This window comes from Ochotona curzoniae, unplaced genomic scaffold (assembly GCF_017591425.1).
Source record: "Ochotona curzoniae isolate NIBS_2020 unplaced genomic scaffold, NIBS_Ocur_1.0 scaffold_4937, whole genome shotgun sequence".
Lineage (NCBI taxonomy): Eukaryota > Metazoa > Chordata > Mammalia > Lagomorpha > Ochotonidae > Ochotona > Ochotona curzoniae.
Window position 1 is genome coordinate 349,964 of NW_024467126.1, and position 12,379 is coordinate 362,342.

At 53.4% G+C, this 12,379-nt stretch overlaps 1 protein-coding gene across 2 annotated transcripts in view; it reads right to left on the minus strand.

Moving 5' to 3' along the window:
* Window positions 1-4,461: 4,461 nt before the first annotated feature.
* ATL3 (atlastin GTPase 3) overlaps window positions 4,462-12,379 on the minus strand; it is a 43,413-nt gene continuing 35,495 nt past the window's right edge. Inside the window, exons 9-13 of one of the 2 annotated variants that reach the window (XM_040970694.1) lie at window positions 9,051-9,178; window positions 8,508-8,564; window positions 7,756-7,827; window positions 5,985-6,416; window positions 4,462-4,676 (exon numbers count right to left, since the gene is read on the minus strand). In XM_040970694.1, coding sequence (XP_040826628.1) covers window positions 4,590-4,676; window positions 5,985-6,416; window positions 7,756-7,827; window positions 8,508-8,564; window positions 9,051-9,178 — 776 coding nt within the window. In that variant the 3' untranslated portion in view covers window positions 4,462-4,589. Of the gene's footprint in view, window positions 4,677-5,972; window positions 6,417-7,755; window positions 7,828-8,507; window positions 8,565-9,050; window positions 9,179-12,379 lie in introns of both variants that reach the window. The other variant, XM_040970693.1, reaches the window with a different exon arrangement.

Sequence of the window (12,379 nt, forward strand, 5' to 3'; positions counted from 1 at the left end):
CCTCTGCCTTTCAAATAAATCAACCTTTTAAAGTAATAATTATAAGTGGCCAAGCTGGCAGAGAGTTTTGGTCTGCCCAGCGGTCTTTGATCTGGTGACTGAGTAGCTCCAAGTGGGGCTGTCCATCACAGCATCCCATCACTCTGACCCACACCTGTGACCCTAGGTCAGGCCACTCAAGGTGCCCAAGCCCCAGGCTACAGGGCTGACCTGAAAGGAGCATGACTCAAGCCAAACCAAAGAGAAGGCTTCCCGGGATGGATGGACACACACACACACCTTTTTAATAAACAGTAATGGGGAAAGCTCCTGCCTCTTGCCACGCTATGTGGAATGCGGTAAGCTTAGACCCACCTCCGCCTGTCCTCCCTGGGGCTTGCAGGAAACACATCTGCAAACAGATAATTTGGCCACTGCACATTGAGATAAGAGCCCTGTTGACAGCTGAGTTCAAGTGCACAAGGTCACATTCACCGTAGACATCCAATTACAAGAATCCTTTTCCCAGCTGCAATTCCTTTCTAGGGCCTCTTTGTGATCAAGCTAGAGCTGGACTAGACATTTCCAACTGGCACCATGATGGCCGAAGATAAGGCAAGCCTGAGTTTGCTGGGCACCCCCTCCCCCAGCCGCTGTTCGTGGCCACGCCCCTCTCCTCCCCTTTCCTGCCTCGCTCTTGCTGCCCGTGGGTCTCGGCCTTGGCCGTGTTCCCTTTGTACAGGCCGCCGCAGCCCCCTGATCAGGGACCCAGGCCTCCCAGCCCGCTCGCTCTATGTTGCGCACCAGGGAGGGGCCCTCATCCCAGGGTGTTTGAGAAGTCCCAGGCAGCCTCACCAACAGAGCTTTCTTTTCCTCTCCCCAGGGAAGAAACCTTGGCTACCAGCGGCTGGCTCCTCAGCGGGCAGCCAAAGTCAAGGGCTCCAAAGTCCCCCCAAGTCCTTGTTCCCCTCCTGACGTCTGTGTCCACTTTCCCTCCCCCAGCCAGCAGCATGGCCTTCTCCAGCAGCGTGGGAGTCACGTTCCCTCGGCCCAGCATGGGCCACGCCCTCCCACATCCTAGCCACCCTACCAGGCTCCCCACCCCGACCCCGACCACTACAGACCAGAGACACTGACAAGGACAGCCCAGCGTTGCACTCTTTATTCCATTAAACAACCTTACGACTCCAAGTGAGACAGAAACATGCATAGTCTCATCTCATTGCACATTTATAAAATTGAAAGCCATCCAAAGGCAGAGGTTTAGCAGAAAATATTATTTTAATAAATCACTTTTTAAAGAAACATGCACACACACACACACACACGAGACACCCAAGGAACATTTACAAATATTCCAGATTTGTACGAACTCCTTTCAAGGCAAACATCTAAGGCACCACCTATTCACACCCGTTGGAAAGCTCTGGAAGCCGAAGGAATCTTCCCTTGATCGAACACTTGAATTCATGACCCATGGAAGTCCTCCCAAAGACAGACTTTCCTAAACCCTTCCACCCCTAAGCCTAGGTTGAAAATTTCAGTTGCAACTTATCAGAGTTAGTGGCAACCTTTTCTAAGTTTCAACCTTTCTTTACTGTTTTCCCTGTGTGTGGAAGATTCAAGGGTTAAGTCATAGTGCTGGATTTGGTTTGTTACATGAAAAGAAAAAAGCCATCACCAAGACTTGTTTTGAAAATCCAAGTTACACCTGTTAATCAACAGGCTAACTGGACATTCATTTTCCAGAGAAGGCGCCGTGACGATTTACAAACACAGCTCTAAGGCACTTCAACGCAGCCTAGTCAAGCCCCGGAGCCGAGGCGGCCTCCCTGACCGCCACGCTGAGCCGTGCTGTCCCCCTGCAGGCAGCAGACACGTGACCCCTGAGCCACCAATCCCGCTCACTCACCCAGACCCCTCCTTATGCAAGGTACCATTTTTCTAAGTTGGAGAGAACTCTGTGTGTGATCTACTGGCGAAAGTGACTACAATACATGGCCGTGTGTGTGTGTGTGTGTGTGTGTGTGTGTGCGCGCACACACGTGGGTGTAGCATGTGTGTGCATGAGTATGTCAAGAGTGAGTGAGAGAAAAGAGAACGAACGGGGAAAGCAGGAGGGGGTTCCCAGCGCAGCCCCCACAGGACACCTTCTGCGGGGTGTGACCCTCGGCCAGGCCACCCACCTTCACGGCAGCCTGGCCTCACTTTGTCTAGAACACGTGGAAAGATTCCTCAGCTGAAGAGGCAAAGCTTTGTTTTCTGTTATGTTTACATTAGAAGCAAATTGGGAAGTCATTTTTCAAGCTAGCAACAACTAACTTGTCCTGAGATCTTTTTAAAAAAGAAAAATTCTGGAAATGTCCTTACGTTCACCGGAACATGCTCCATGCGCATGACGGGGCTGGTGAGAGAGCCAGGCAAGGGGAGGGGCAGAGCAAGCAGCACGCAGAGCCAAACTGTGGCACAAACTAACGGGCGCCCCAGGACCACGGCCAGTTACAGCCAGCAGTGACCACGCAAACGCTCTGTCTACTGTGACGGGGAGGAAGGGGCCAAAGAAGGCTCCTTAACCTGCCCCGAGGAGATGCTGTAAATTTTTTTCTAGAAGCAGACCAGCCAACTAAATAGGGAGCGAAGCTTCCCTGGACGAGCAGGCCAAGGTAACTGCTTCACAAAACTGCAGCAGAAATGCTGGGCTGCCGGATAACCAAGACCCCAAGGCTCCCTGCAGTCAGCCAGGGCCCCCGGGGCTGCGCTGTGAGCCCACTCTCAGGCACCTGGCCCTCGCTGAGCAGAGCTTTCATTCTGAGGAGCAGCCTGCAGGCTACACGTTGACTTCCAGAACACACTGGAAGCCTGGCTCCCTGTCCACGGAAGGAGGCATCCTGCCAGGTGGGCCGCCCGAAGACGCAGCAGGCTTCGGCAGCTCTCGGCCGGACAGTCCCAGCAAGGCGACAGCTGAGAACAAGCTGGATGCTTCCTAAAACTTTTACCTAAAGTTTGTCAGCAAGTGAGTAAAACAGTAACCACCTCAGAGCAAGAAGGCATGTAGATATCAAGAATACATATAAGACGCTTAGAATTAAATCAGAGACTCATTTTTAAAAATACTGCAGTGGTACAGCATCAACAGACTGCAGGCTAAGCTTTTCTTTCCTCTACCAATTTACCTGTGGAATTTACAGTCCAATTTAACCTAAGTTTTCTATCTTCCTCCTGCAACAAAATGAAATTATCATAACAAGCATGGCTCAGAGACCAGAGTGTTCATACAAATACAGGCGAGTGTGAGAAAGATTAAAAAACCATACAAACTCATCATTAGAAATTGGAAGAAAAAAAAAAAAAGCAGCCAACAGACACAAGGCTTACCTTAGGAGTAAGATTTTGGTCCTTACGAAGCCAAAGCAATTTTAAAGCCACAGGAGACTACTGGAGGGAAAGTAAAGGATACAGACAAGTGACGAACTTAGCTCCATTGTTAGGGAACACTACACAGTGCACGGAAGAAGGCACCTCGGGGAAGGCCTGCGACGCAGGCCACTTCATTATTAATTACTGCTCAGCCACAGGAACCGGGCCGTCCACGACAGGCACTAACACATGTGGTCATGTCTCTCCTGGAATCCTTACTTGGGCAGAACTCAGAGACAAAAGCCACGGACAGCTACATTCGCACAGCTACGAAGCCCTGGGCGCCTGGCCAAGGCACAAACCCAACTTCTCCGAGGTAGGTGGCCGGCTTCTCCGAGGCCACGGGGTTCACTTCAAACCCAGCTTTTGCTGTAGCATCTCCAGCTTGTCCCTTCCACGTGAGCCAGCTTGGCTTTTTCAAGGAATGTCCGCCTCTTTTCTAGAAAGAAGCTATCGGAGCACTTTGCAACTAAACTCTCAGACTGCCCAGTGACCCCCAGACCTTCCGTTGGAGAACACAGCGTATGCAAACACGGCGGGATGTTCTGTACGCGCTGTGACAAGCAGGATTCACCGGTTACGACGACAGACTTTCTAAAGCCTAATGGTGTCCCTTTCGGATGCTCTGTGGTTCTTTAGCTCTTCTAAGTTTTGTAAACTTTTAGGAAAGAGTAGGCTATAAAAAGCAGTGCTGATCTGCACCCACCGGGGCATGCACCCTGCATGGGGTGCCCCTCCCTGCCACCCGCACCCACCGAGGCACCTGCCCCGCTCGGGTGCCCCTCACCGCCACCCGCACCCACCGGGGCACCCACCCTGCTCAGGCTGCCCCTCACCACCACCCCATACAGTGCAGCAGCAGTTCCGGCCGGCCCCCGCCCAAGGCACTAGCATAGCACTCAGAGGACGGAGGTGGCACTTGCACCATGTCCTCAAGCCCCTCCCCCCGCCCCCTAAAGTGCACAAAGCAGAGAGTAATAAGAAAACAGACATAGGCTTGGATCTGGGCCGGAGGCAAGCAAAGGCTTCCGAGGGAACTGGAAGTTGAGTCGAAGGATCTGGAACCGCGCAGAAGCCGGGTGTTTATTCCAGCACCGAGGCACACAGCTCGCCCCCGGCCCCGGGGTGGAGCTCCTCCGACGGCCCGCTGGTGCTGCTGGCCGGTCGTCGCCGGGTGTTCAGGTCTCACGACGCTACTGGGCTTTCTTCTCCCCAGGCGGCCTCCCGACCACGGCCTCCCTCACCGCGGCCTGAGTGGAATTTCCGATGTGAGAAGACGCCTGGCAAGAGTCCACGGATTCCACACGTGAGTTAGCAGAACACCACACAGCGCCACGAGCGGAGACGGACTCGGACACCTGTGCCTCCCCCGCCCGTGTCTAACACAGAGGGAAATGCGGGGCACGGGAAGCAGCTGCCCTCGGGGAGGTGGCCAGTCCCTGCAGCGAGTCGCCCGGCTGACCTGACCCACCTGCTCTTACTCTGAGTGATGAACCCCCAAAGGGGGTTCCCCTGGGGGGAACATCATCATCAGAGCCCTGAGCACTGTGGCAAGATTCTAAATGAAAGAAATGTCATCCATTTTCGAAACCAGCAGCACTTCAGGCTCAACAATACAGTGGTTCAATTCTGCACCTGCAAGTGCCAGCATTCCATATGGCTGCCGGTTCAGGTCCTGGCAGCTCCACTTCCCTTCCAGTTCCCAGCTTAGAACCCGGGAAAGCAGCAGAGGATGACCGAGACCCAGAAAAAGTTCCTGGCTCCTGGCTTTGGGTTGGCTCAGCTCTACTGTTGTGGCCATTTGGGGAGTGAACCAGCAGATGGAAGATATCTCTTTCTCTCTCTCTCTCCTTCTCTCTGTTAATCTGTCTTTCAAGTAAAAATAAGTAAATCTTTAAAAAAAAAATTAAAGGAGCAGGACTCAAAAAGGAAACCATGTTAAGTTCATTTTTTTTCCCCAAGAGTTCTTGAAGCAAATTAATGGCAAGGAGAAGACAGAAAGACACGGGAGTGGGGATTCCCATGAGCAACAGAGCGTGTTGAAGCTGAAGCTTTTTTTTTTAAGATTTGTTTTTATTGGAAAGGCAGATTTTTCAAAGAGACAGAGAGAAAGACCCTCCATCCACTGGCTCACTTCCCAAATGGCCACACAGCCGGAGCTAAGTCAATCTGAAGCCAGGAGCCAGGAGCCTCTCCGGGGTCTCCCATGAAGGTGCAGGGTCCCAAAGCTTTGGGCCGTCCTCGACTGCTTTGCCAGGCCACAGGCAGGGGGCGGGGTGGGAAGTGGAACAGGTAAAACATGAACCGTCATCCACATGGGATGTCAGCACTTCCAAGGCGAAGATTTGGCCACTGAGCTATTATGCCAGGCCCGAAGCTGAAACCTTGTCTATACAAAAGGCCATCTTTAGGCATGAAAATAAATTATCAGGAATAGATGCCCATTGTCCTAACAAGGTATAACAGACTAATGCCTAACAGGAAACTTAAATAACCAAGGGACGCTTCTTGTGCCTGCTCTCACTTAGCCACCCCCTCCCCAACCCTAACCCTCCACGCCCACCGCGCCCACTCACCTGCCCGCTCACCTGCTCCAGCACGTAGGCGGCGCCCACGTCGATGGCCCCGCCCAGCTCGCGGTACTGGCCCGAGTAGCGGACGTAGCCCCAGGTGAGCAGCGCGATGAGCAGCAGCCCCACCATGCAGTTGAAGAGCTGGGCCACGACCTCGAGGCCCACGAAGCCGCTGAGGCCCGAGGCGAGGTAGAGCGCCACGATGGCCGCGAAGAGCACGGCGGGCGTGCGGAACGTGCTGAAGACGTTCTTGCTGCTGTTGTGCTTGCAGAAGTTGCCGTACAACTCGCCGATCTCGTCCTCCAGCTCCTGCTGGTAGCGCAGGCTGAAGTCCTTCCCGCCCATCTTCTTGGTCTTCTTGAAATGATCCAGAGCCAGCTGTTTGAATTCACAATGCTTCTCCTCCAGGGTGTCTGGGGACAAGTACGGCTTCTCTCCCCCACAAACCTACGGGACGCAAGGACGCCAGGATGGTGGTGAGCCCTTCACACACCAGCCAAAAGACACGGGGATGCAACGGTTTCCTATTTTTAAAAACAAAGTGACTTTGGGTATTTTATTTGAAAAGTACATCAATAGAGAGGGAGAGAGCTTCCATCTGCTGCTTCATTCCCCAAATGGCTGCAACGGCCGGAGCCGAGCCGATCCAAAGCCAGGAGAAGCTGGGTCTCCCACACAGGCACAGGGGTCCAAGAACTTGAGCCATCCTCTGCTGCTTTCCCAGCACATTAGCAGGGAACTGGATGGGGACTGGAGCAACCAGGATTTGAATTGGTGCCCATGTGGAATGCAAGTGCCACAGTCAGAAGCTTAAAAAGTTGGCAGTTGGGGTATTTTAGCATGGTGGCTCAACAAACTAGTCCTCTGCTTGCCAGTGTTGGCATCGTATGCGGGCATCAATTCTAGTCCTGGCTGCTCCACTTCCCATTCAATTCCCAGTCTGTGGCCTGGGAGAGAAGCAGATGAGCCAGGTCCGTGGGCCCCTTTGCCCACACGGGAAACCTGGAAGAATCTCCTGCTCCTAGGTTTCAATCGGCTCAGCTTCGGCTGTTGTGGCCATCTGGAGAGTGAACCAGTGGATGGAAGATCTGTCTCATTCTGGACTCTGCTTTTCCAATTCAAATGTAAAAATAAATCTTTAGAGAAAGGGTATTAGACATTCACGTTCTGTGGGCTGGCACTGTGGTGAAGCAGGCTGGTCCTTGTTGGCAGTGCCAGCATCCATGTGGGCGCTGCTTCGCATGCGGTCGGCGCAAGTCCTGGAACCAGGCTAACATGGCATGCCAAGTGGTGACCAGAAGCACTGGCGACCAGGCAGGCCTGGGCACAGCCTTGCTGCCTCCCGACTTGGCTTTCGTGTTTTGTTTTGGAATTTATTTTTTTATGTCTTTTATTTCTTTGAGATGCACAGTGACTGAAGGAGAGGAAGCGGTCTTCCATCTGCTGGTTCATTTCCCAGGTGAACGCCAACAGACGGGGCTGGGCAGGGCCGAAGCCGGGAACCCAGAACTCCAGCCAGGGTGCCCGTGTGGGGGCAGGGGCCCAAGCACCGGGGCCATCTTCTTCTGCTGCGTCCCCAGCTGCACGAGCAGGGAGCCAGGCTGGAAGCCGAGCAGCTGGGACTCAAACAGCGGCAGTTTAACCTACTGTACCCAACAGCAGCCCCGGTTCCGTGTCTGCAGCTGCTTTAAGTCGGTGGAGTCTGGGGCTCCGAAGCCAGCCCCCACCCCCGGGGCCAGAGACACCAAACACCCCGACTACCCGCCCCCGCCTCCCCCCAGCCTACCTCTTCCATCCTGTTGTAATAGACATCCTTGGCAGAGGCTGCCGCTGCTAAATTGTTGGCTTCGGCAGTGGCCTTTTAAGAAAAAAAGCAAAGGACGAACTGTGACGAACGTTTCCGCCAATTCCCACGGGCCAGGCTCTCGCCCTCCCCGCTCGTTCTGCCAGATTTTCAACCAGAAAAAAAAAAAATTTACATTCTTTAATCTGTGAAAATCATTAACACAAGTTAGACCTCCAAAAATCGAGGAAAATATCACTTCCTTGGCTCTGGTTTTAAACATAAGAAACAGTGTGAGCCAAAAAAAGAAAAAGGAGGACGAACACGTTGGTCTCCGTGACGCTGGTCCCCGGCCTGGCCCCGCCGTGGCAACGCCCTGCTCCTAAAGGAACCGACGTTTGCCAGTGCCTGGGCAGAGAAGGTCAGAGCCAATCTGCCGTCACGAAGTGACAGCTTCCACGCAAAAATGGTGAAAAACTGACCCGTGAGTCATGAACACGTGTGTCGGGACATGCTCCATACAAAGACACGCCGCGCAGCAGGCCCCGGCTGCTCCACAGGGGCAGGGCTGTCCTGCCTGGGAACGCCAGGCCCCACGAGCAGAGGCCGTTCTGTCTTCAGGTGGACCCACGGGCAAGGCCAGCAGGTGGTCACACTGCCGCCCTGACCTAGCCGAGACCAGGTGCGACCGGGAAAGGAGAGGCTTGTCGCCTGTGACCGGCAGGTGTCACTCAAAAGTCGGAGGAGTTCCTTACCTGAAGCATGGATTTGGGGTGAGGCAGATCTTCCCCTTGGTAAATTTTGATATATGCCTTAGAACACAAACATTAAAAAAAAGATTATAAAGGATGCTGTTCTGTTCAATTGGATTCACATTTTAAAACTGGTGACCACACAGCTGAGTTTTCCTAAACACCTCGAGCGACAACGGGGGGAGATTAGCGGAAACACAGCAAGCCCTACAAGTGCATGTTTGCGCTTTCAGCTCACATGATAGTCCTAAGCAGGGGCCAGGACTCCACGCGAGGCCCGTGCACGCTGCTCTCGCCGCTGCCTCCGTGGCAGTTCCTGTGATTGCTCCTCTAAGAGCGGGGGACGCCCACGGGGCTCTTAGACCGGTACTGCCACCCAGTGGCCTACTCCTGGAAGGACACTTGGGTCTCTGAACATTCTTCTCCCAGCAACCCCCACAACCCGGGGAAAGAAACGCCTAAATCCACCATGATGAGTTGCACGCATACACCAGTTTTAGCAAGAATCAAACATTTTAACAATAATAATAAAAAAACCACATGTACCTTAAAGTACTCCAACAGTCCCCGACAGGTCACTTTTGAGCCGTTGATCTCCTTTTCCATTAACTTGGAGGGATTTAACACATACGGGATCAGGATCTGTAACTGCTCCTTAAATTCACCAGCAATGTCTGTTTGCAGGACCATGCGGAAGGACACAACAAACCAGGTGGCCTTAGTCTACCGAGGTGAGCACATCGCACAATCCTCACCCTCTGGTTAGTCGTTTGCTAAGATTTCTTTGAGAGACAGACAGAAAAATCAGCTAGTTCACTCCCCAAAGGGCCACAGGAGCCGGGGCCAGGCCTGGGTGAAGCCAGGAGCCTGGGACTCCGTCCAGGTCTCCCACGTGGGTGGCAGGGACCCAAGCACCCAGTCATTATTATTCACTGCTTCCCACGGTGCTCTGGTAGGCTGCTGGCTTGGATGCAGAGCAGCCGGGACTTGAACCAGAACTCCTGAACGGAGTGCAGGTGTCCCAAGCTGCAGCACGGAGCCCACCCTTCAGAGCCAGCACTCCTCGGCGCCTGCTTCCGCCTGCGGTGCAGCTCCACAAGCTTGGCACAGGCTCACCTGGGGGCGTGGGTCTGCATGCCATCCCTGCCCCAGAGCCACGTATTAACGGCCTGCTCCGGAGGAAATGTCAGAGGCAGGACCCCGAGAGAGGTCCTTAGGGAGCTGGGGACTGCCGTGGGGACGTCGTGCAGGAGGCTGGCAGTGGAAGGCCCAGGTGGAGCCTGGCCACGCTCCACTTCCCGGCTTGCCTGGAGATCCTTCCTCTGGCCCTGCTCTGCCATGTGTCGGGGGGTCCCTCGCTGGGCAGCCTGTGCTGACATCTGGACTCTGAACCTGACCACAAATGTGAGCCAGATATAAGCAAGCTGCCTCAGCTATTCTGTTATAGGACCAGAAACGGACTCACACACGTGGCTTTCCTTCCGGGGGAGTTGGCACCGTGCAGCAAGTTGAGGAATTTAATTTGTAAAGAATTTGATTAACAAGCTTCCCATCGCTCCTTCTCTGTGTATATCTACCTTTTACAAAAAGATATAAATAAACCTGGGCCCGGCGTGGTACCCTAGTGGCTGAAAGCCTTGCCTGGCAGGTGCTGGGATCCCATATGGGCACCGGTTCTAATCCCGGCAGCCCCGCTTCCCATCCAGCTCCCTGCTTGTGGTCTGAGAAGGCAGTCGAGGCCGGCCCAGGGCTTTGGGACCCTGCACCCGTGTGGGAGACCCGAAAGAAGCTCCTGGCTTTGGATCGGCACAACTCCAGCTGTCGCGGTCACTGGGACGCAACGGAGGATCTTCCTCTCTATCTCTCCTCTTCTCTGTATATCTGCCTTTCCAATAAAATAAATAAATAAACAGATAGATAAATAAATCTTTAAAAAAAAAAATAAAGGGGGAGGGTGACAACATGGTGGCTCAACAGGCTAACCCTCTACCTTCAAGCATCAGGATCCCATTTGGATGCTGGATGTCCTGGCTGCTCCACTTCCCATTCAGCTCCATGTTTATGGCCTGGGAAGCCAGTGAAGGATGGTCCTAGTGTTTGGGACCCTGCACCTGTGTGGGAGAACTGGAAGAAGCTCCTCCTGGCTCCCAGCTTTGGATCAGTGTGGCTCTAGCCATTTTAACTATTTAGGAAGTGAACTAATGGATGGAAGATCTCTCTGACACTCTCTCTATATATAAATTAACCTTTCAAATAAAAGTAAATTTAAAAAATTTTTAAAGTAATTAACAAGCTCCTCAAACACCACGTGTCAGAGGCAAGCATTTGGCCTAACAGTTAAAACACTCCCTGGGGTGCACATGCAGGACACCAACACCAGGTGGCAGCAGTGCTGGCTCAAGTAGCTGGGCTTCCCTGTCCACATCCAAGACCAAGTACACGGGAGAAACCCATATACGTTTCCAGCTTCCGGCTGCAGACCCAGCGACTGTGGGCATTTGGGAACTGAGCCAACAGACAGAACACACACACTCCCCCTTTCTCTCTGCCTCTCAATCAGTTAAGAGCTTATTGAAAATCAATAGTTGGACCCAGCACAACGGCCCAATGGCTAAATCCTCCCCTTGTATGTGCTGGAATCCCATTATGGGTGCCAGTTCATGTCCTGGCTGCTCCACTTCCCATCCAGCTCCCTGTTTGTGGCCTGGGACAGCACTCGAGGATGGTCCAAAGCCTTGGGACCCTGCACCCACGTGGGAAACCCAGAAGAAGCTCCTGGCTCCTGGTTTCACATTGGCTCAGCTCTGGCCATTGCAGTCACTTGGGTTGTGAACCAATGAATGGAGATCTTTCTGTCTCTCCTTTCTCTGTAAATCTGCCTTCACAATAAACATAAACTAAATATTAAAAAAAAAAAAAAAGAAAGCAAGCAAGCAAGCAAGCAGGCCTGGCGCAGTGCCCTAGTTGCTAAAGTCCTTGCCTTGCACAAGCTGGTTTCCCATATGAGCGCCAGTATTGATCCTGGAGACCCCACTTCCCATCCAGCTCCCTGCTTGTGGCCTGGGAAAGCAGTCGAGGAAAGCCTGAAGCCCTGGGATCCTGCACCCGCGTGGGAGAACTAGAGGAAATTCCTGGCTCCTGGCTTTGGATCAGCATAGCTCCAGTCATTGTGGCTGATTGGGGAGTGAATCATCGGGTGGAAGATCTTCCTGGCTCTCCTCCTCTCTGTATATTTGCCTTTCCAGTAAAAACAAATAAATCTTTTTTAAAAAAAGAAAGAATTTGCAGTGGAGCGTGGGCGCTGTCTCGGAGGCTGGCGCGCCGAGACTGCCAGGGTCTGAGAGTTAATGCCCTGCTTCCAGCGCAGCTTCCCGCCTCCCGGTGGCGCGTGACGGCTCAGGGCCAGGCTCTTACTGCACTCCTGGGGGACTCACAGGGCACCCCAGGCTCCCGGCCTTGGCCAGTCCAGCCCCGGCTGTGCACATCTGGGGAGTGAACCAGTGAGTGGAAGATCTCTGTGCCCTGCCCCCCTCTCTCTGTTATATTTCTCTCTTACTCTCATCCTGCCTTTCAAATAAATAAAAGTAAGTCTTACAAGAGAACAAAAAATTTTAAAAAAGCAACCCCTTGGATATCTTCCCCATCAGTGATAAACTTGCTAAAAGCGCGACCAGCAACAGGCCACCACAGCTGCACAGGACTCCGTGACCTGCGCACGCAGACACCAACGCACCCTCCACCCCCTCGCCCTGCTCAGCTCTGAAAATTCCCTCTCAGCGGCTTTGCAGGTGCAAGGCTCTGGCTCCAGCGCTTGCCCAGGCCGACCTCCCTCCAAGGCCGGGCCTGGGCGGCTCAGCGACTGCGTCACGGGCCTG